Below are 24,717 nucleotides of genomic sequence, written 5' to 3'. Positions count from 1 at the left end.
ACCAGGCTTGAAATTTTGGGCTTGGGCCACCTAGAACTACGCCGCCTATGTTCTGACCTAAGCGTAGTACAAAAAATGGTGTGCTACAACATCCTACCTGTGAATGACCACTTCAGCTTCAACTGCAATAATAGACGAGCACACAATCGATACAAACTCGAGGTAAACTGCTCCAAACTCGATTGCAGAAAGTACGACTTCAGCAACAGAGAAGTCAACGCCGGGAATGCTCTCCCTGACTCTGTTGTTACATCCTCAAACCCGCACAGCTTCAACCTTGAACTCTCTACCATGGACCTCACTCCACTCCTAAGAGGTCCGTAAAGGGGGCGTGCATAAGCGCACCAGCATATCTTCCTTCCCTGTCCTACTCTCCCCATTTATTTCTATTCATTTCCTTTGTTCATGCCATGTTCATACTTATACTTGCTATCTTGTACATATTGGACAAATAAAATAAAATGGAATAGAATGGAATGAAACAAACAAACAAACAAATAAAAAAATAAAATAATAAAATAAAATAAAATAAAATAATAAAATAAAATAAAATAAAATAAAATAAAATAAAATAAAATAAAATAATAAAATAAAATAAAATAAAATAAAATAAAATAAAATAAATAAATAAATAAATAAAATTGGGACATATTGTAAGAAGAAGCTGCTGGCCGCTGCAGTTAATAAACCACAATCTTAACTTAAAGTGCCACACCAACCCAACCCATTGTGGCTTAATCAGTACGTCGGAATGAAGCAAATCATGATTTAGGATGAAAAGCCTAAACTCTGAAGGCCTTGCCTCTTTTTCCAGAAGAGGCCACTCAGAGAATCCTACTCTTCTCTGTCTCAGCCAAATAATTCTTGGCCCAATTTTGTTGACATTTTGCAAGATAAGAAGAAATCCTTGGAGGCTCTGTTTCCTCCCCGGAGTTTTAATAACAGGAACTTGGAACTTTTCACATTTTGGCTCAGCAGGAGGAGAACATCTGAATGAACTGAACGAATATCAGATTTTAAACCCCAGCTCATATAAAAGTATCACAAACATCACATAGAACTGCTTACAAATTCAGATTTTTCACAGTGTATAAATAGTCCATTTATTTGAAACAGAAAGAGGATAACAGTTGAAAGGGACCTTGGAGGTCTTATAGTCCAACCCCCTGCTCAAGGAGGAGACCCCATCCCATTCTGGAGAAATGGGCTGACCAGTGTCTTCTTGAAAACTTCCAGTGATGGAGTACCCACAACTTCTGAAGGCAACTTCTGTTCCACTCTTGAATTTGCCAGGAAAGTTCTCCTTAGTTTCAGGTGCAGGACCTTAATTTTTCTCACTCCTTGGTGGATAGGGCCCTATGCTCAAGCCTACTGAGATCCACCCAACGAATGCTCTGTCTTACACATCGGCAGAAAAAATCAGAATATAAGCTGGCCGGATACGATCTTGTAGACGATTCTCACTCTGTCAAGGACCTTGGAGTACTCATCTCTAAAGATCTAAGGGCCAGAGCTCACTGGAACAACATTACCAAAACGGCACTAAGAATTGTTAAACTAATCCTGCGTAGCTTCTTCTCTGGTAACACTGTACCAGAGCATACAAAACCTTTGCTAGACCAATTCTCGAATACAGCTCATCCGTCTGGAATCCAACTGCATATCTGACAATACAATCGAGCGAGTCCAGAGATATTTCTTGAGGAGAGTCCTCCACTCCTCTGCTCACAATAGAATCCCTTATGCCACCAGACTTGAAATTTTGGGCTTAGACAATTTAGAACTATGCTGCCTTCGGTCTGACCTAAGCGTAGTACACAAAATAGTCTGATACATCGTCCTACCTGTCAATGACTACTTCGGCTTCAACCGCAACAACACACAAGCACACAATCGATACAAACTCAAGGTAAACCGCTCCAAACTCGATTGCAGAAAATGCGACTTCAGCAACAGAGTGGTCAACACCTGGAATGCACTACCTGACTCTGTGGCTTCTTCCCCAAACCCCCAAAACTTTAACTTTAGACTGTCTGCTGTTGACTTCCCCCCATTCCTAAGAGGCCTGTAAGGCAGGGGTGAAATTCAACAGGTTGTGACAGGTTCTGCGGAAATTTTGAGTAGTTTTGAGAACCAGGGAGTGGGGAGGGAATGGAGATTTTGCCATTTCCTTCCCCTGCCATGCCCACAAAGCCATGCCCACAGAACCAGTAATAAAACAATTTGAATTTTACCACTGCTGTAAGTGGCATGCACAGTTGTGAAATTCAATTTTTTTTACTGCCGGTTCTGTAGAGTGGCTTGGTGGGAGTGGCAGTGAAGGATACTGCAAAATTCCCATTCCCTCCCCACTCTGGGGCCAGCCAGATATGACATTTGCCGGTTCTCCGAACTACTCAAAATTTCCACTACCGGTTTTCCAGAACCCATCAGAACCTGCTGGATTTCACCCCTGGGCATGCATAAGCGCACCAAGGAGCCTACTGTCCCCATTGATTCATATTCATTTTATGTCTTCATAATCTTGTCTGTACTTATATCCATTATCTTATACACCTTGACCAAACAAAAACATAAAGTAAAATAAAATAACATAAATCTGTCAAAGACGGTGAGAAGCTCAGGTAGGCGAGGAGATCAGCGCATCCTGAGAGCGCAGCTTGCGCTCGGCCACAAGGAGGCATCCTAGGATCTGGGCTGGCAGGCGAAGCAGCGCTCTCTCCTTGGCGGGGAAGGGGGCGGAGGGGGGGGGTGAGGCTTCCACGTTCCTCAAATCTGGGGCAAAGCAAAGCCGACGGGAGAAAGGAAGGAAAGACGAGAGCTCGGGAGCTGCCAAGCGCTTTGCAAAGAGCCTGGAGGGCTTGGCTGAGCAGCGGGAGGAGCGAAAGGGCCGAAGGAGAGCCGGCGCTTCGAACAGAGGCAGAGAAGAGCCGTCCCTCGCCCGGGAGGCTGGGCAGGCGCCGCATGGGCATCCGCTGAGGGCGCGGGCTGTGCAAGGGGAGCGTCCCGGGACCTTCCTCGGATCCGGCCATGGCTCTGGCCGGGCAGCCGCTGCTGGTGCGGGGCTGGCGCTGGCTCTTCCTGGCCGCCCTGGTGCTCCCCTGCGAGGGCCGAGCGGCGCAGCGGGAGGACGGGGGCGCCGCCTGCTACGGGGGCTTCGACCTCTACTTCATCCTGGACAAGTGAGTGGAGGGACTGGGCTGGACTGGGCGAGGGGCGCTGGGGGCCGGGAAGGGGTTTCTCCCCTACCCCCAAAAAACTCTGCCGCGGTTTTTCCCTTCGGTTTGGACAAAAGCGCCGCGTTCCAGAGTTGGCTGGTTCGCTTCTTTCTTTCTTTCTTTCTTTCTTTCTTTCTTTCTTTCTTTCTTTCTTTCTTTCTTTCTTTCTTTCTTTCTTTCTTTCTTTCTTTCTTTCCTTCCTTCCTTCCTTCCTTCCTTCCTCTTCTTCCTTGTGTATTCCTTTCTTCTTCCTTTCTTCCTTTCTCTTTCTTTCTTTCTTTCTTTCAATTTCATTCTTCTTTCTTTCTTTCCTGCCTTTCTTCCTCTTTATTCTTTCTTTCTTTCTTTTATTTCTTTCTTTTATTTCTTTCATTCTTTTTTGCAACGTTGCTTTGTTTGGGAAAAGTTTAGCCAAAGAGTGGCGTAAGCTTTGGCTGTTTGGTTAGACTTACAAACGCCACTTTCCCAAGCCTTAGAGAAATCCCTCAGCCGTCTCCCCTTGGTGGGATGTAAGAATCCCCCCCCCTGCAACTTCTTAAGGTCTCCTGAACTCCGGAGTCAATTCGAAGTTGCTCCATTGCAGAGAATATGTTGTTGGGAAGTGTCTTTTTAAATTTATTTTTAGCCTATTTGCCCCCTTAAGTCTGAATGGCTGTTCCTTTGTTCTCCATTAATCAAATGGGCATTCCTTTTTTTCTTCTCCCCCTCCCTATTTTTGCTGCTTTCTGCAGCTCCAGGAATTGTGTCCAGGGAAGAAATAAAATGCTTGCTCATGTTATTTGTCCTGCAACTGACATGATGCCTTGTGTTTGCATAAGAAGTTTGGGGCTGCAATCTGAAATATTGGCCAGATGTGCTGAAGAGCGAAGCAGCAGCCAGAGAGTCTTGGCAAAATTCACAGGGCCTGACATGTAACAACAAAACCAAACAAAAGATTTTGCAGAGGCCTGAGTTTCCAAAGAGCCACAAACAGTATAGCCCCAAGGCTGTGAAAAGATGATTTGGTGGGTGGATTTAATTATCCTTCTTCCAAAGTGCTGAATGCTTTTTTTCCCCATTTCATGTCAAAAACTATCATGGAGAGCTACCAGTTTGCAAAGGGTCCTGCCTGTTGCACACAGGAGCCCAAGAAGAGAGTCTGTGAAAGTGGCTTTTTGAATCCCATTTCTATGGGATTTAAAATTAGGCTGGGCCTCCTATCCTCCAACTGCTGCACTTTGGATCAGAGAATCCACAAGGAATTTGTCTTTGGTGCAGATGCTCTCAGTATACATAAAAGGCAAGATGCATTCTATAGAATGGAATGGAATAGGGAAATAGGATAAAATGAATAGAATAGAATAGAATTATTTATTGGCCAAGTGTGATTGGACACACAAGGAGTTCGTCTTTGGTGCATCTGCTCTCAGTATACATAAAAAGACAAGATACATTCTATAGAACAGAACAGAACAGAACAGAACAGAACAGGAAAGGAAAGGAAAGAAGAAAAGAAAAGAAGAAAAGAAGAAAAGAAAAGAAGAAAAGAAAAGAAAAGAAATATAGAATGGAATGGAATAGAATAGAATAGAATTCTTTATTAGCCAAGTGCGATTGGACACACAAGGAATTTGTCTCTGGTGCATTTTCTCTCAGTGTACATAAAAAGACAAGATACATTCTATAGAATAGAAAAGAATAGAAAAGAAAAGAAAAATGAAAAGAAAAGAAAAAAGAAAAGAAAAAAGAAGAAAAGAAAAGAACTATAGAATAGAATAGAATAGAATTCTTTATTAGCCAAGTACGATTGGACACACAAGGAATTTGTCTCTGGTGCACATTCTCTCAGTGTACATAAAAAGACAAGATACATTCTATAGAATAGAATAGAATAGGAAAGAAAAGAAAAGAACTATAGAATAGAATAGAAAGAATAGAATTATTTATTGGCCAAGTGTGATTGGACACACAAGGAATTTGTCTCTGGTGCATTTTCTCTCAGTGTACATAAAAAGACAAGATACATTCTATAGAATAGAAAAGAATAGAAAAGAAAAGAAAAATGAAAAGAAAAGAAAAAAGAAAAGAAAAAAGAAGAAAAGAAAAGAACTATAGAATAGAATAGAATAGAATTCTTTATTAGCCAAGTACGATTGGACACACAAGGAATTTGTCTCTGGTGCACATTCTCTCAGTGTACATAAAAAGACAAGATACATTCTATAGAATAGAATAGAATAGGAAAGAAAAGAAAAGAACTATAGAATAGAATAGAAAGAATAGAATTATTTATTGGCCAAGTGTGATTGGACACACAAGGAATTTGTCTCTGGTGCATTTTCTCTCAGTGTACATAAAAAGACAAGATACATTCTATAGAATAGAAAAGAATAGAAAAGAAAAGAAAAATGAAAAGAAAAGAAAAAAGAAAAGAAAAAAGAAGAAAAGAAAAGAACTATAGAATAGAATAGAATAGAATTCTTTATTAGCCAAGTACGATTGGACACACAAGGAATTTGTCTCTGGTGCACATTCTCTCAGTGTACATAAAAAGACAAGATACATTCTATAGAATAGAATAGAATAGGAAAGAAAAGAAAAGAACTATAGAATAGAATAGAAAGAATAGAATTATTTATTGGCCAAGTGTGATTGGACACACAAGGAATTTGTCTCTGGTGCAGATGCTCTTAGTGTACGTATAAAGACAAGATACATTTGTAAAGAATCCAAAGGTATAGCACTTAATGATAGTCGTAGGGTACAAATAAGCAATCAGGAAATGATCAATATCAATATAAATCTTAAGGATATAAGCAATAAAGTTACAGTCCTGCAGTCATAAGTGGGAGGAGATGGATGATAGGAACGATGAGAAGACTAATAGTAATAATGTGAAGACCTTCCTGCTTTGGGTGCGTAGGATGGATGGTCAGTTGTGTTCGTGAGCCTCCACTAGCAGGTTTCCGCTCACCCCGGCATTTTCAGAGGACAGGACAGCAAGAAAATCTTGTATGAACTGGAAGTGAAGCAAAGTCAGAGTTGGGCCTCCTCTTCCCAACTAACCTTCTGCATCCCAATTGAGTCCAGGACATGGGCTCCTTTCAGCTGCCCAAGGCTCCTAGAAGGTCTTAGGACAGACTGGGGGGGGGGCAGAGGGGATCCTTTGGCTTGCATCCCACTGTTCAAGAGAATCAGTTAGGTTTGCAATAAGGAAGTCAACCATGGTTTCACTGTGTTCATGTCTACTGTCAGCAGCTTTAGAAGGCTGCGGTTTCTGTCCCCAGGGTGCTGTAATGCAGGGGTGTCAAACTCCATTTCATTGGGGGGGGCGCATTAGGGTTGTGTTTGACCTCAGGAGGGGCGTGGCCAGGTGGGTGTGACTAGCTTGACATCACTCGTGCTGGGGTCGCCTGTAGTGGCCCAAGTGCTCTGCCAGTGAAAACAGGCCCCCAAACTCAGTTTTTGGCTGCAACGGCCTCCTGCAGCCCTCTGCCAGTGAAAATGGAGCTCAGGAGGGCCGTATGTGGCCCAGCGTAGAATACTGGGAGTTGAAGTCCACAAGTCCTAAAGTTGCCAAGTTTGAAGACCTCTGAGACCTAGAAGATCAGAAGAAACTGAGATGGATGGATGGATGGATGGATGGATGGATGGATGGATGGATGGATGGATGGATGGATGGATGGATGGATGTCAGGTTTGCATGTTCTCTGTTGGTGCTCCCAAACAATCACATATTGAGGAGTAGCTGGTCTTGAGTGACACACTGAGCCACATACCAGCTGATGGCAGACTTAGCTTATGTGTTCCTGGATGGTTTTTGTTGTGGTCCGCTAGCGTCCAGCGGAGCTGGTAGTAGATTTGGACAGTGAGGAGGTTGGGGAGGAACAAGGGCCAGTCCTGGAGGCTGGGGAAGGCTCAGATGAGGGCTCTGCGGTGGAGGCAGAGAGGGGGCCAGGGCCATCTGGGAGTTATGTGCTGCCTCCGAAGCCTCCAGAGTCAGACATCAATGAGGCAGAAGAACAATGGGAGCCTGTTCCCAGTATGCGCAGAGCTGCCAGAATGCAAGAACAGGGGGACAAAAGGGACAACTCGGGAGTAAGGCTTGGAGATGATTGGCCCATTCCCATAAAACAGAAAAGGGGAGTGAACGAAATGTGAGCTTTTGCAGGAAGCAATTAGTTCCTCTGGTTGGTTCAAGCTTTGAAAAGTTCTGTTGGATCCTGCGCTAAGTTTGGCCTTGCTCTGCATTTGGCAGTTAGGTCTCTGGCAGCATTCCTAAGGAGATAAGAAGGGTGTTTATCAGCATTCCCCCTGAAAGACTGTGGCAACTCAAGCAGACATCTGTCGGAATCTTCATAGACTGTTGGGGAAGCCTTGCAGGCTATGAATGACCATAATTCACAGCCATATATATAAAAGAGGGTCTTTGGGACTAAGATTGTGATTTGTGCTTTCTCAGGAAGCCTAGGGCAGAACACTGAGACCCAGAAGGACTTTGTGGAATCTCTGACTGGCTTGACAGAGAAAAGCATGGGCCCATCACACTTCCCTACTTTCTCCTCTTTTCGAATGGAGCCTGAGCTTCAAAACCTTCCTTCCCCATTTCTTTCCCATAAAATGTCCTGAAAAATATTCCTCCTTGCAGCACTGGTGCCAAAGTGAAGTGGCTGCTCACCCATTTTGCATTCAAGACCCCTCTCTTCTCATAGGTAGGCATGGAACGCCACACGTGACGTTCCACAGCCTCTTGGTGGAGCCAACTTCATAACGCACTGCCTTAAGCTGCGAAGCATGACCAACAAACCACAATAGCTGAGTTCACAGAATGCATGAAGCCCCAAAACTAAACAGAACGCAATAAGGAAACCAAAGATCTGAGCGATTGGTGAAGGCGATGGAGGCTGATGATGGAGGCAAGAAAAGCAGAGATAAACAGGGAGAACTTAATGCAGAAGGAGGTGCATAATTTTTTTCCAGAGAGTATACCTAATGCTTCTCTGTCTTGAAGGAATTGAAAAAAACCTAAAATGATGTAATGTTCCCCAGTTAAAGGCTACCCAGCGGTTGTTCTTCGTGTGATGAGTGTTAACAAGTATTTGCATTTTTCTTCTGGTTAAAGATGTCTAAGATGTGTTGGCTTAGATTATTGCAATTAAGCCCGTCCCTTAACAAGACTCTGGCAGGGAGGCCTAGCCTGGCTGTCTCAGCTCATCTGGGTTGGCCCCTAATAGTTGTCAGTTGTGTTGTTTGAGAAGGCTGGTTTTCCCTGGAGTATTTCTGAGCCTTTCTGAGATTTTATGCTGGATAATATTTGGGGATAGGAGGTTCAAAAGAATAGAACAGAATAGAATAAGGGAGAATAGAATAGGACATTGGAATGAAAGAATAGAATAGAATTCTGAATAGAAATAGAATAAAATAGAAGTAGATTAGAACGGAATAGAAGCTGGAAGCGACCCTTTGATGTCTTCTAGTCCAACCCCTGCTTAGGCCAAGGACCACCTGAGTCATGGTGGCCTTGGAGTCTGGGGAAGCAAAAGGTATCTTACATTGTAGCCAATGACTAGCGCAAAATGAAAATGCTGGTCACGACAGTGTCATGGAAACTCTTCTCGTGTTATGTGGGGGGGGAGCATTGGGGGGGTCGTATGTGCATGCAGAGGGTCGTGCGGAGGGTGTCATGTGTGCATTGCATTATGGGTGTGGGCACACGTCCATGCTTTCGGCATGCAACGACAGAAAGGCTAGCCCCCACTGGCCTAACCTCTAAACCAGTGTTTCTCAACCTTGGCTACTTGAAGATGTCTGGACTTCAACTCCCAGAATTCCCCAGCCAGCGAATGCTGGCTGGGGAATTCTGGGAGTTGAAGTCCAGACATCTTCAAGTGGCCAAGGTTGAGAAACACTGCTCTAAACCATTCCAGAGAGTGCTTCTGTCCTTCTGCTGTCCCACCACATTATCCCTTTCTTCTCATTTGTCCACGCAGGGTTAGAAATCCAGCACAGCCTCTAAAAATACACACCGACTATATTTTGGCGTTGCACCCTGATAAGGAGGGTGAAGTTGGCAGGTGTTCTTGGTGGGCAGAGAGAAACAGCTTTTAATCCGGATTATGAATCATTGGGGTTTCCCCCTTTGCTGTCTTATCTACTCTTCTCTCTCTAGAGAGTGTGTGAGAGGCGCGATCAGTGCTGGATTTAGATGAAAAGAGGCCCTAGGCTATTCCACTTATGAGGCCCTTTCACCTCCCATTTTTAAGTTTGTAAATTACATGAGAGACAATAAAATACATCATTACTGTGATATATATCAATATATATAGCTGGCCTCCCGACGGAGGGCGGCTCTGCTCTGCGGCAAAGGCAGCGAGGCCAGCCGCCTCCCCTGCTGCGCTCAGCTGCCCGGCTTGGCCCCCTCGCCCTCACCTGCCTGGCCGCTGGTGGGCTCCGCGTCGACGGGCCGGCTACTGGGAGCGGCTGCACCTCTTGCCCAACCGCCAGTGCCGGGAACATGGGCAGGCTCCCCAACTGCCGCGGTGCTGGAACGATCTTAACCAATACATTTTTATGTTTGTTTATTAGTCATATGCGTAGAATTTCTCCTTATTTTCGGTTCAGTGTTTTAGTGTTCACTGTTTTTAGAATAGTGTAATTTTAATTTTGCTAACAATTTGAATGTAGGCCCCTCTTGATCTTGAGGCCCTAGGCTGAAGCCTAGTTAGCCGATAGGAAAATCTGCCGCGCGATGGCTCAGTGGTTAAAGACGCTGAGCTTGTCATCTGGAAAGCTGACAGCCCAGGGTGGAGACCCGAGCACCACGCGATGGGATGAGCTCCGGTTCCTCGCTTCAGCTCCCACCCATCCAGCATTTCAAAAGGATGCAAATGCGAGTAGATAAATAGGTATCACTTCAAAGGGAAGGTAACAGTGTTCTAAGTGCCTTGGGGTATAGTCATGCTAGCCACACGACCACGGAAGTCTCTTTGGACAATGCTAGGTTCCTTGGCTAGAAAGTGGAGTTGAGCACCGTCCCCTAGAATTGATACAGATGTTATTCCTGTTTGGACTCCTGGTCTTAACGCCTCATGAAGTATGTCTGTGTATCCAGCTCATTCTTCATCAGGTGTGGAGCCTTCATAGGATCAGGGGAACTGGATACAGATTAACAGAGTTGGAAGGGACTTTGTAGGTCATCTAGTCTAACCCCCCACCCAAGCAGGAGACCCTACACCATTTCTGACAGATGGCAGCCCAGTATCTTCTTGAAAGCCTCCAGGGATGAAGCTCCCACAATGTCTGAAGGGAACTTCTGTTCCCTTGGTTGATTCTTCTCACTGTCAGAAAATTCCTCCTTATTTCCAGGTTGAATCTCTCCTTGCTCAGTTTCCATCCATTATTCCTTATCTGGCCTTTGGGTGCTTTGGAAATAGCCAGACCCCCTCCTCTCTGTGGCAGCCCCTCAAATATTGGAAGATGCTCTCATGTCTCCCCTGGTCCTTCTCTTCCCTAGACCAGCTGTGCCCAGTTCCTGCAACCGTTCATCGTATGTTTTAGCCTCCAGTCCCCTCATCATCCTGGTTGCTCTTCTCTGCACTCTTTCTAGGCACGACTGGACTCAGGCACAACTGGACAAGGGAAACCTTTACCTTGATATATAGAATTATTGAAGAATTGGCTGGTAGAGAAGCCATTTTTGGTTCAAGAGGCCCATATTTGGATGGATGGCTGCCTTTTAGGAAGTTTTCAGCAGGGATCCTTAAGTAAGATATAATATGTTGACATCTCTCAAACGTTTGGATCATTCGGAAGTGCTCTATTTCTTTTTATAAGAAATTTCTGGTTCAAATGTGTTTTGAAGTGTTTTGTCAATGACTTTTGAAGTCTGCCTCGTTCAGTTGGGTAGTTTATTCAAAAGGAATAAAACAGTTTCTATTCTGGGAATTTTGACATGAATACTTCTTTTGACTTTTCCTGCGATTATCTTATTATCCTGTTACCTCATCCCCCCCCCCCACGTCTCATTTACTACTTTTTTATTTTTAATTTGAGATCTCTTTCTCAGCTAGGCCTGGAGGTTGGTCCATACGGAGCTCTCCAAAATAAACTGAGAAAAGGAAGCAGTCCGACACTGATGGGGGGCCCTTGGGGGTGTGAGGAAAGAGATCCAGATGATCTTGGCTTAGCTATGTGTTCAACATACATTAAAAAAAGAGATCTAAGGAATTATTTCTGCCTGGTTCCTTCTGTATTGGTCATTTTTTAAAACAGGACCAAAAACAGTTGGAAAGTGGTAAAAGCCATTTTCTATGATCCTGGACGCTCCTGGGGAGGAAAGCGATGGCAAATCTAGACAGCATCCTAAAAAGCAGAGACATCAACCTACCAACAAAAGTGCGTATAGTCAAGGCTATGGTTTTCCCAGTTGCAATGGATGGCTGTGAAAGTTGGGCCATAAGGAAGGCTGAGCGCTAAAGAATGGAGGCCTTTGAATGGTGCTGGAGAAGACTCCTGGGAGTCCCTTGCACTGCAAGGCCATCCAGCCGGTCAGTCCTAGAGGAAATCAACCTTGACTGCTCTTTAGAAGGCCAGATCCTGAAGAGGAAACCCAAAGACCTAATGAGAAGGAAGATGGACTCCCTGGATAAGAGCCTCATGCTGGGAACGATGGAGGGCAAAAGAAGAAGGGGACTACAGAGAATGAGGTGGCTGGATGGAATCACCGAAGCAGTCGGCGTGAGCTTAAATGGACTACAGAGGATGGTGGAGGACAGGAACGCTTGGAGGAACGTTGTCCATGGGGTTGCGATGGGTCGGCCACGACATCGCAACTAAAAAACACAAATGATCCTGGGAAGAAGGTAATCCAAGCATCAAATTGCAGAACCCTAGAATTGAAAACAACCAGTTTAACCATCAAGGTCCATCTCTTCCCCAGGCAGGAATCCAAATTCAAGTCTCCACAGGAGACGGTTGTCCAGCCTTCGCTTGGGCCCATCTAATGAAGAGGAGTCCCTCACCTCTCTCGGCCAACGGTTCCATTGTTCAACTGCACTCGTGATGATGAAGTTCAACTAGAATCTACTGTGATATAGCTGAAGACTCTTGTTCCATGTCCTCTGTTATTGGATGGCAAATTTGGGTGTCATTTTTACAAGTCCTTGAAGAGGGCTATCACAACAAAGCTCTCAAAATAAGAGAGATACGCTTCCCTCAGCCTTTTCTTCAACCAAGAACCTTCTTGTCGTCCAATAATCCTCCTTGTATCCTCTCTAACCATCTCTTCTTCTGCCCATTCCACTCATTCCCAAGGACATATAGCCAGCCATACAGTGGATGTTTTGATCGCATGGTCAAAATACAGACCCTCAGCACCTTACTCATATTTATGACGGTTGCAACGTCCCAGGATGATGTGATCACCTTTTATGACCTTCTGACAAGCAGAGTCAAGGGGGAAGCCTGATTCGCTTTACAACAGTCTTAACAACTGCAGTGATTTACTTAACAACTATGGCAAGAAAGGTTGTAAAATAGGGCAAGTTCATTTAACCACTGTCTCACTTAGCAACAAAATTTTTGGCTCAATTGGGGTCGTACGTCGAGGATTATCTGTCTTATTTACTATCCCAATTCTGCGGAACAGTGAAAGCACATTAGCTACTGCTCCAAAAAACCCCTGTCAATTTCCTAAGAGCGATTTCCGTGCAAATGTCAATCAAAGAAACTCTGGATGTCGTGGGCCTCAGGGATGGGATTCAGTTTTTTTTCTTGCCCTCTTCCCCGCGCAGGAAATGTGCTTCCTAATTTATTCATAGTATTTACAGACCACTTTGCAGACCCAAGAAGAAAAAAAGTAAAAATATAGTACTTTGCGAAAGCAGTCAAAATAGCTCCATCAATAAAAACCATCCCTTTCATCTCAAGAGCAATTAAGGCAGCTGACAGAAAGGCCAACGGAGGAATCCAAAGCCAGGAAAAGATGGTAGAAATTTTTTGGGGAAAAAAAATGCTCTCTGTGCTTAAATTGAATTAGAGTATAAACGCTGTTTATAGCAAAATATAACAATGGAGAAAATAAGGAAAATTTGGTGTAACTTTGAAGGGGCAATTGATATTGTTTATGTATTAAGAAAAAAATAACTATAAAGATGGAAAATAATGGAAGAGAATAATTTGGCCGAAGGTGAATGTTAAATATTCATGAGCCATGTAAAATAGGCGTCCCTCCTTCCAGAATTCAATAGTGAAAACAAAACTATGATGTAAAAAGGACTATGTAATTTAGAGGATGTAAAAGAAAAGACTCGGACAACTCTTTCTTCCTATAATATGTATAAATTGTATTAAAAAATAAAAAACCTTGAATGGGGAAAAAAATCCAGGAAAAGATAATCCGTGCCCTTCAAAATGCAACATTAGCTTATGCAAACTCTCCAATTCCCAGATCATTTTGAACATGTTTAATCCCTTTAACTGTGGCAATCTCATTCTTCTTTTTTTCTTCCTTTCCTCCAATTTTTTCCCCGGGCGAAAATCTTTGGGGTTTTTGAGCCCTTCGTTCAATCTGGGCACCACATCCAGAAGGGAAAACGTCGTCCTCCAAATGATTTTCCTCCCCCCTCTTTTTTCTTTTTTTTTCTTTGCTGGCATGCAACCTGGGGTGGCGGGGGGAGCATTTTTCTGCGTGAGGCTTTGTGTGGGAAGATCTCATGGAAAAATGAGCTGTAATTTTAGATGTTTGGGTCCTTGTTCCAAGTGGAGGGGGGGGGGAAAACCTCTTCAAGATGTAGTTGTGTGGCGAATTGAGGAAGTGGCGTGGAAAACTACCCAGAATGCAAATCTTTTGTCTGGGGAGACCAGGCTCAGCACCCACCCACCCCCAAATTCATTCACAGCCCCTCCGGTCCGTGGGTCTGATGCAGGCCATGTCCTTCCCTCCTGCTTCCTGCCTCTTGCTAAAAGCCATGGAAAATCAATCAAGCTTTCCTCGCCCTCTGCTTCTCAGCTGCATCTCTGCAAAGGAAGCAGAATGTGGAAACTTTTTCAGGCCGTCTTGTAGTGCAGGGAGATCTCAAAGGAAGGGCAGCCACAGGGGTTGGTCAAAAAAAGTCCGAATGGCAACTTCTGTTGCATCGTCATCAACCATCTTGGCTTCTTTTGAGCTTCCCCTGGAGACCTCTCGCTCCAAAGCTAGGATCTGTGTAAGCTGCCTTTCTGGGGTTTGAGGACAGCTGTTTCCAAAGAGGGAATAAAGAAGTGTTTATTACTTAAAATGCAGATATTCATCAACCTAATGTGATTTATTGTAAAAAAAAAAAAGGCATTACAAAAAAAAAAAAGGATTTTATTTGAAGAAATTAATGCACAAAGTCCTTGGGGCAAACTTTGGTAAGAACTAAACTTGTTGATTGGGAAAAGAAATGAGTATAAAATTAGAAATGGAGAGAAGCTTAAATTGCTCTGTTCTCAGCCATTTGCAAATGCGGCTTATCATTCTTGCTCATTTATATGACTCAAAATAATCTACCATCCGTCTTGTTCTACGATCTGTATCTGAATATAATAGAATAATAAAATAGAATAGAACAGAACAGAATAGATGGAAGGGACCTTTGAGGTCTTCTAGTCTAACCACTCCTCAAGCAGGAGATTGTATACCATCCCAGTCAAATCTCTTCTTAAAAGCTTCCAGTGATGGAGCACCTACAACTTCTGGTGGCAAGCTGTTCCACTGGCTGAATAGAACAGAATAACAGAGTTGGAAGGTATATTGGAGGTCTTCTAGTCCAACCCCTGCTTAGGCAGGAAACCCTATACTATTTCAGACAAATGGTTATCCAATCTCTTCTTAAATACTTCCATTGATGGAGCACCCACAACTTCTGGTGGCAAGCTGTTCCACTGGTTAATTGTCCTCACTGTTAGGAAGTTTCTCCTTAATTCCAGGTTGCTTCTCTCCTCGCTTAGACCTGATGATGTTGCACATATCACAATGTCTTTGCATCAGTTTTGCCGATTACACAATTCTCTTCATTGGCCGGAATTCTCTTCATTGGCCTTTCTTTGGACGCTTGTGGACAGGAAATTAAAAAGAGTCAATTCTGCTGGAATTATTGCTTTCCTCAGCAAACCCCTTTCCTTCCCTTTCCTGTGGATGCATCAGAATGAGCTGCCTCCCCACCCCACTTGCAAATCTAAGAGGGGGGTTTATTCCCAAGCCACTTTGGGCTTTGAGTTAGCTCTACAAAGCAGGAGAGCAAACTGTGGTTTAATCCTACAGCTATTTTTTTTATACATGTGATGAACTTCAGAAATTAATTTCCCTGTAGAGATGTTTCAAACACAATTTGGATAAGCAGAGCTTTATAGGCCAAGGATATTCAGTGGGTGAGTCAGAAAACAGAGATCTGGCTACATTAACTCATGTTATTAGGTTAGAAGAAGAAAATTGAGAATGGTGACTTGTTTGGGTTATTGGAAAGCGAAACAATCTGTCCTTTTTAAACACATCATTTATTTTTTACATGTCATAGTGAATTATCTTGAGTTTTATGCTGAATAATCAAGTATGAAGAAATGCTTTTGAACAAGAAAAGACTTGTTGGGATGTTCTATAATTGGCAGGGTTGGCACTTCTGTGGCATCAAATGCAGTTTGAAACAACCTCTTCAGATGGCATTTCAAAACAACTAAAGATGGACGGTGTGAATGCAGCAAAAACAGAGATCTGGAATCTCTCTTTCATTGAAAAGACCAGACAATCATTTGTCTGGAATGAAATAAAGGGCAGGGGGCTGGACTAGAAGACTTTTTAGTTCCCTTACAGCCTTAGGAATCAATAAAAAGCAGCTAGATACAATAGCAGACTTGGAAGGGACCTTGGAGGTCTTCTAGTCCAACCCCCTGCCTAGGCAGGAAATCCTACACCACTTCAGATAAATGGCTGTCCAACATCTTCTTAAAGACTTCCAGTGTTGGGGCATTCACAACTTCTGAAGGCAAGCTCACCAAGGAGACCCACTGGGGGTGCCAGTATGAAAAGGAATTTCATACAATTACTTTTGAGTCTTTTTCTGTTATCAGAATTCACCCTGGACATCACCAGGGTGATGTGATTAGCTTTTGTAACCTTCCCAGCTGGCTTCCAACAAGCAAAATCTATGGGGAAAGCTGAATTCAGTTAAAAACTCTGATTCACTTAACAACCATGGCAAAATTGGGTGTCGCCCACGCAACAATTGCCAAACACTTTTAAAAAGACAGTGTAAAATGACCCAAGTCAATATTCTCTGGCATGCGCTCTCTTTTTTTCCAGATCAGGAAGTGTCCTACACCACTGGAGTGAAATCTATTACTTTGTGGAACATCTGGCTCACAAATTTATAAGGTAAGAAATTATGGCCGGCTGACAGGACAGGGATGATGAAACTTTTCAGCACCAAGTGGCCAAACCGGAATGTGTCTGTACACCAGAGCTCTGGAAACTTTAAGACGAGCTGACTGGTCTGCATGTGGTCTCCAAGTTCCCGGCACATGCATACGCACCGGCCAGGTGGTCTTTGCACACACTACAGCACCGGAAACTTGAAGACGAGGTGCAAAGACTGCATGCGCACCAGCCAGCTGGTCTTTGGGTTCCTGGGACTCCGGCACACACATGAAGACCAGCCGGCTGGCACACATGTGCGTGCCAGAAAGTAGAAGAGCAGCTGGCGATGGCACATGCGCCCACAGAGGGGGCCCTGCATGCCACCTCTGCCACACATGCCATAGGTTTGCCATCATGGGCATAAGATGTGGGTTGCAGTGGGCTGAGCCATCTGCCTTGGCCCATCTGCATGTTTACTCTAAAATCACAGCAGTTGTGATGCTCAAGTGCGTTGACTGTGGCCTTGATGTCTAATCATGATGTAGTCTACAAGAGAGTCAAGTAGATGTTCTTTTCAGTATCGGGAGTAGAATCCTTCAAGTTTTGGGGTCCTGTAATCTCTTAGGATTTAAAATAGACACCTAACATTAGAACAGGGGTGTCCAAACTTGGAAACTTTAAGACTTGTGGACTTCAACTCCCAGAATTCCCCAGGCGGGAATTTGAAGACCTCCGATCTAAGTGGAGAGATTGCAGAGGAAGGGATTACAAGAGTGTAAATTAGGCTGGGGAATTCTGGGAGTTGAAGTCCACAAGTCTTAAAGTTCCCAAGTTTGGACAGCCCTGCATTAGAACCATCATAAAAAAAGGCACAACAAAGAATGCTCTTCTTGCATCAACGCAGAAAGTTCAGACTGCCCCAGGAGCTGCTGAGACAGTTTTACAGATGAATTATTGAGTCTGTCATTTGTGCATCTATAACTGTCTGGCTTGGTACAGCAGGGGAGGGACAGACTTCAACGGATAGTTAGGACTGCAGAAAAAACAATTGCAACCAGCCTGCCTTCCATCAAAGACCTGTAGATTGCACAGGTCGGAAAAAGGGCTGAGCAAATATCTGTAGACCCTCTCACATCCTGTACATAAACTGTTTCAAATCCTCCCCTCAGGATGGCGCTATAGGGTACTGAATGCCAAAGCAACTAGACTCAGAGACAGTTTTTCTCTCTGGCCATCATTCTGCTGAACACCTAATTCCCACAGTATTGTTTTTACCCATGTTGTATGGATGTAGTATTACTGCTATTATCCTTCTCATCTTCTCTACTACTTTCCTCTTATTGGTATCATATTATGATTACTATTACTATGTTGCTTTGCATGTATGCTGAGAGCTTCTGCACCAGAGACAAATTCTTTGGGTGTCTACTCACACTTGTCCAATAAAGAATATTCTGTTCTGTTCTATTCTGAATTTTGAATTCTAATTCTACTCTACTTGACTCTACTCTACTCTAAATTCTATTCTATTCTGAATTAGAATTAGAATTCTATTCTGAATTCTAATTCTACTCTAAATTCTATTCTGAATTGAAATTCTACTCTATTCTGAATTCAAATTCTATTCTACTCTATGCTCTATTCTATTCTACTCTATTTTATTCTATTCTATTGTGAATTCTATTTTATTCTCATTTTTTCCTTGTCTGGCCCTCTTAAAACCTGAATTCTAATTCTAATTCTACTCTATTCTATTCTATTCTATTCTAAATTCTATTCCATTCTAAATTCTAATCTGTTCTGAATTCTAATTCTGTATTCTATTCTCATTTTTTCCCCTTGACTCAATTTTTCCCTCTTAAACCTGGTTGCTTGTTTGATTCTCAGCGATTCTTGTAGCTGAAGGAAATTTATTGAGCAATTTCAAAATAATTGAGAAAAACACAGTGTTTGTTTTGCTTTTTTGTTGTTGTTATTGCCTGGAACTGGATTTCCTCTTAAATGAAGAAAAGGAACACAAGTTTCAAGGAATTCCAAACAGTTTGTTTCCCTGAGTGTTTTTATGAGCACAAACTCCAGAAATTTATCAGAACCTGATTTATTGTTTTCAAGGAGGTCTAGTTTTTCTAAAGGAAGAATATTGCCACATTTGAGTCTCAAGGTCTGGTTCTAAACCTAGTAAACAATGAAATATACTTTAACTGAGTTGTCACGAAAGGATCTATGAGAGGAAAGTTGTGATTCAGTAAAGGGTGGAGAATTGTCTCAAGATTTTTTCAAGATTGCAAACAACTTTTGCAAATCTCCTTGATTTGTCTTTTTTTTTTTTGTTAAAATGGAATAAAACCCTTATTGAGTACTGTAAATATATCCCTGGCTCTGCTCAGAGCAGAGCATCCAAAAATGATCCTGAGATTAATTTATATTTGTAGAAGAGGCGTGCCTTCGGAATGATGTAAGGAATGGATCTCTTCCTACCAGCAGCGCCAAAAATTATATGCAGTCTGCCGAAGCAGCCGCACATGGAATGCACACAAAAAGAGAGGAGGTTTCATTTCCACAATCCCATCTTGGCTTTTCTGACTGCCTCTTGTGAACAGCCAGTAGAGGCACTTCACACATTCATCTGGGAAGAGGAATATTGCCATGTTTCACTGAGGGAGGGAGGGAGGGAGGGAGGAAGGGAGGACATTAGCAATAGCCCTTAGACTTATATATCACTTTACAGCTCTCTCTAAGTGGTTTACAGAGTCAGCCTCTTACTCCCAACAATCTGAGTCCTCATTTGACCCACCACGGAAGGATGTAAGGCTGAGTCAACCTTGAGCCAGTCAGAATTGAACTGTTTGCAGTTGGCAGAATTAGCCTGCAATATTGCATTCTAGAAGGAAGGAAGGAAGGAAGGAAGGAAGGAAGGAAGGAAGGAAGGAAGGAAGGAAGGAAGGAAAGAGGAGGGAGGAAGGAAGGAGGGAAGGAGAAAGGAAGGAAGGAGGAAAGAGGGAGGGAAGAGGGAAAGAGGAAGGAGGGAGGGAGGAAAGAGGAAGGGAGGAATGAAAGATGTAGGAAGGAAGGAGGAAAGAAAGAAGATAAGAGAAAGGAAAGAAAGAGGGAGGAAGGAAGGAAAGAGCGAGGGAGAAAAGAGGAAGGAAGGAAAGAGCGAGGGAGGAAGGAAGGTCCTCATTTTGCTGTCTTTCTTTCTGCAGCCCCCAGTTGAGAATGTCCTTCATTGTCTTCTCCAATCAAGGCTCAACCCTCATGGACCTGACAGAAGACAGGTGAGGAAGAAGGAGGGGTGCTACCTGTCCTAGGACCTAGGTGTTACTCTGCACACAAATGTTGATATTGCACACTGGGTAGCAAGCATGAGCAAGGTATTAAATCGGCTTGGGGTTCTCATTTCTTCAGGATCACTTCTTTCAAACCCACAAAATGATCCTTAGGAGAAATTTGGAGGGTGTTGAGTAGGGATCGGACTTTTTCAGCCAAAGGTTGAAAGGAGGTTTTAGGGCCAAGATCGCTGCTCTTAAAAAAAAAAAAAGTAGTACAACTCTCCTGTTTTACCCAGAGAGGAATTTCAATTTGTCAGTGACTGTGTTTGCTATTTTTGAGAACAGCAACGACTACTAACCTGTTGTAGACGTTACATAGGATCCCAGGAGGAGTAGAGACCTTGAGTCTGAGTATCTTTGAAAAGAGAGCAGGAAAAAATAGGTTCAAAGCTAAATGCAAGATAAAGGGGGAAAGACAGCAGGTGAAGGGTGTGTGTGTGTGTGTGTGTGAGAGAGAGAGAGAGAGAGAAAGAGAGAGAGAGAGAGAGAGAGAGAGAGAGAGAGAGAGAGAGAGAGAGATGGAGGGAGGGAGAGAGAGAGAAAGAGAGAGAGTGTTTTGCAGCTCTGTAAACTGTAAGCACAGCTTTATGCCGTGCACTAAACCCATGTTTCTCAACCATACAACCATAGCACCATTAAGATAGCTGGACTTCAACTCCCAGAATTCCTCAGTCATCATGAGAAATTCTGGCTGTGGAAATCCACATATCTTAAAGTTGCCATAGTTGAGATAAAGGCAAAGGTTTCCCGTGTCCAATTGTGTCCAATTTTAAGGCATGGTGCTCATCTCTGTTTCCTGACCAAGAGAGGCAGCATTTGAAGACAGTTTTTGTGGTCCTGTGGCCAGCATGACTATACACTGAGGTTCACAGAACGCTGTCACATTCCCACTGAAGTGATACCTATTTATTTATTTGCAGTTGCATGCTTTCGAACTGCTTGGTGGGAAAGAGGTGGGGCAAGGAACAGGAACTCACCCCATCACATGCCTCTGGGTGTCGGACTCAGGATCCGGCTTTCCAACTGACAAACTCAGCATCTTTAACCACTGAGCCATTACACCTCTTGGATTGATAATTTGCAGCTGGATGATGAATTCTGGGAGTTGAAGTCCATAGGTCCTAAAGCTGCCAAGGCTGGACACCGCTAGTCTAGAATCTATGACATCTGGGTTTTGGCCAGCGCTGAACTTTGCTTGGCTTTTCAATGTATATCTAGGAAGCATTCAGATCTTACTACCCGGCTTGTCAGGCCTGCAGCCATCTTCTCTTTTGGATCTTTGGCCTGCCACACTTTCTATTATTCTACTATGCATTTTCTATTGTGGGAAAATGGGAGGGGGGATTGTATGGAGTTAGATGCGATGTAGCCATAACAAAATTCTTTCTAGAAAGCCAAGGTCATCATCCTTTGTCTTTGTACCTCTGCACCTGACCGGAACTGGTTGGGTAGAACTGCCAGCATGGCAGTGGGAGATTGGACCATGGGATGGACTTGTGGGTGTGGAGGCAAGATCTTGAACTTCCAACTAGGTGGGGGAAACCGGGAAGCTTTCAGATTCGGGTTTTTCCAGATGTGCCAACATAGCTCTCTTCATAAATTGGAACATTGAGCAATACTTTGCCTTGGACTCTGATTTACTTTTGGATGCTATTTGGAACCCTGACATTAACCCGAATCTCCCTTAAAATACTCCACCAGCTACCCCGAATTTCGGGATGCTGTCCGGGGTCCTGAGCCTCAGCACCAACCCGAGGCCAGGCGGTGTAAGGAGTCAGGGAAGATGGAGGAAGAGAAGAAGGACACAGCTGTTTTTTGCTTTGCCTGCTGGCAGGTGTGGGTTCAGAACTGTCCATTAGAGAAGAGGCTCAAAAAAAGTCAAGATGGTAGCAGCAAATTGAGGCCCCACCCTTTTTTCTGGTTTAAAGGGGGCGGGGCCTCAATTGCCTGATCATAACTGCCATTTTATTTGACCCAAGCAACGCCTGTCCTCTCAGCCCTGTTGACATCGTTCTCTTTGTCTCTTGAAAGGACACAGTTTGAATTCTTACACCTTGTTAAACCTGGGGCAGTAACATACATTTGCAGTCCTCACAGAAGGTTCCTGCCCAAACAGATAAGCTACAAATTATCCCTTTTAGGTTAGCCTGGTGTGTCATACTGACTCCGCAAGGAAGAGATATCTTGTGTCAGGCCTTGGTGTGGCTCAAAATTAATCCTGATAATGTGCACTCAACGTATTTCATTATGTAGCTTCAATGGTATGCAGGGACTGTGAAATTTGCTGTTGAATTTCTGCAGAAAAGGATAGGTGGGTGGAAGGAAGGATGGGTGGATGGATGGATAGATGGATAGATGATGGATGAGAGAGGGTGGTAGATAGAAATATGGATACAGATGATGGACAGATGATGGTATTCAGCCAGTTCTGACAGGTTCTGGAGAACCGGTACCATGTTTCCCCAAAAATACGACAGGGCCTTATTTTTTTTTTGACCCACAAAATATGGCCTTGGGCTTATTAAAGGGGAGGGTGGTTGCTCCCTTGTAACCGGGCTCCCGAAGGGCCGGGCACAGCCTCAGAGTCGAATGGCTGTTTTGCGCCATCGCAGCAGCAAGACAGCAGCCATGAGGTGACCACGCTCGCAAGCAGCCACCTGGCAACCCCCCTTTCCAGCCACTGACTGACCTAGCAGTACCCAGAAGGCACCAAGCAACGCGAGCGCCTGTTTGCCGCCCTCCGCCTCCCGTGGCTCGCCGCCTTCAGAATTCCCCTAGGTGAGTGAATGGGGCTCTGCATGGCTGGAGAGGGGGGTTGCACGAGCGGTTTTTCCACTCCCAGCTCGCGCGACTTGCAGGCTCACAATGCCCTTGGCTAACGCTACAGTACCTGCAGAGCCAGGGCATCTCCACTGCTGGTGCTGCCCGCTGCTTGTTTTTTTTTTTGTGGCTTTCAAAGCACGGAGGACCCAAGCGGTGTAACCCCCCCTCTCCAGCTATGCAGAGCCCCATTCACTCAACTAGGGGCATTCCGAAGGCACCGAACCGCGGGAGGTGGAGGGCAGCAAACAGGCGCTTGCATTGCTTGGTGGCTTCCAGGTACCGTTAGGTCGGTCAGCAGCTCTGTGCCCGGCTGGAAAGGGGGGTTGTCGGGTGGCTGCTTGCGAGCGTGGTCACCTCATGGCTGCTGTGTTGCTGCTGCGACAGCGCAACACAGCCATTCGACTCTGAGGCTGTGTCTGGCTCTTTGGGAGCCTGGTCGCAAGGGAGCAGCTGCCCAGCAACCCCACTTCTTCAGCTGGGCACAGCGCTGCTGACCGACCTAGCGGTACCCCAAAAGCACCAAGCAACGTGAACGCCTTTGCCCCCCACCTTGTTCCTGTGACTTGGCGCTTTCGGAATACCACTAGGTCGGCGAGTGGTGCTCTGCCTGGCCAAAGGGGGGTTGTCCAAGGGGCTTATTTTTTGGGGGGGTAATATTTTTGCCCACCCAAAATATGTGGCAAGGCTTTAATTTCAGGACAGGTCATATTTTCGGGGAAACGCGGTAGCAGAAATTTTGAGTAGTTCGGAGAATCGGCAAATCGGCTGGCCCCACCCTGCCAGCCTATTTGCCAGTTCTCCTCCCAGCTGATCTTCTTTTGTTGCCCTGAAGAGAAGAACGGAGCTGGAAGGCAGGTTAGTGGGGTGGGGTGGGAATGGGGATTTTGCAGTATCCTTCCCCTGCCACGCCCACAAAGCCACACCCACAAAGCCATGCCCACAGAACGGGTAGTAACAAATTATGAATCCCACCACTGATGATAGATAAAAGAAAGAAAGAAAGAAAGAAAGAAAGAAAGAAAGATAGATAGATAGATAGATAGATAGATGATAGTAGATAGATAGATGAGAGATGAGAGATAGATGATAGATGATAGATAGATAATAGATGGATGGATGGATGGATGGATGGATAAGATAGATAGATGATAGATAGATAGATAGATAGACAGACAGACAGACAGATGAAAGATAAAGGGAGGGAGAGAGGGAGGGAGAGGGGCTAAATGTTCTACATTTTTCCTCCCTAAATACCTTGTCTTTGTCTCTCTCACAGTATACCTTCTTCCTCACAAGGTAGGGGGTCCATCCTTTAGTGCAGTAGCATTAGAAGAGTAAGAGAAGAAGAGGGAGGGAGGGAGGGAGGGGCGAGGCAGATATGGGCCAATCCGACCCTCTTCCCTTCTTGGGAACTGCAACAGATGGACCCAAATCAGATTTTTCCCAGGCATGTTTCTGCAGATATTGGTGAATGGTGAAGTTCGGAATCCTGCTGCCTCCCCCTTTCCCTATCTTTAGGCTTTCTCGGGACTCTGGAGATGGAGGTTGCCAGGCTCTGTAATCTTTGGGAGGGGCAGGAAAGAATAAAGGGGGGGGGGAAACACGGGAGTCCTAAGAAAGAGAATTTTTCCCATGCCTAGAAAGCAAAATAGTTATCAGCCTTCTCGCCGTTCTGGCTGTCTCCGTACAATGCCTTGCCTTGAGATAATAATAGTTTTCCTCAACGTTTCTCTCTCGCCACAGCATTGCAAAATGTTTTATTTCAAGTAGACAATGGGAGACTTCAGAGCTGCGGCTTTTTTGGCATAACTATCTTGCCTGCAGCAGGTACTAACGCCACTCTCTAAAGCCTTAGTAAGACCCCCACCTAGAATCCTGCACCCAGTTTTGGTCGCCACGTTATAAAAAAGAGGTTGAGACTCTAAAAAGAGTGCAGAGAAGAGCAACCAGGATGATGAGGGGATTGGAGGCTCAAACATACAATGAACGGTTGCAG

At 44.4% G+C, this 24,717-nt stretch overlaps 1 protein-coding gene across 1 annotated transcript in view; it reads left to right on the top strand.

Annotated features, from left to right (window-relative positions):
• The first annotated feature begins 2,786 nt into the window (after window positions 1-2,786).
• Window positions 2,787-24,717, top strand: part of ANTXR1 (ANTXR cell adhesion molecule 1) — a 132,698-nt gene continuing 110,767 nt past the window's right edge. Inside the window, exons 1-3 of the mRNA XM_087706052.1 lie at window positions 2,787-3,182; window positions 16,516-16,587; window positions 19,773-19,844. Of these exons, the coding sequence (XP_087562178.1) occupies window positions 3,031-3,182; window positions 16,516-16,587; window positions 19,773-19,844 (296 nt within the window). The 5' untranslated portion in view covers window positions 2,787-3,030. The remainder of the gene's footprint in view (window positions 3,183-16,515; window positions 16,588-19,772; window positions 19,845-24,717) is intronic.

This window comes from Thamnophis sirtalis, unplaced genomic scaffold, assembly GCF_051295495.1.
Source record: "Thamnophis sirtalis isolate CommonGarterSnake01/CBP01778 unplaced genomic scaffold, rThaSir2_p1.2 scaffold_2, whole genome shotgun sequence".
Taxonomy (NCBI): Eukaryota; Metazoa; Chordata; class Lepidosauria; order Squamata; family Natricidae; genus Thamnophis; species Thamnophis sirtalis.
The sequence above is the reverse complement of the archived record's forward strand: the minus strand, read 5'-3'. Positions and strand labels throughout refer to the sequence as shown.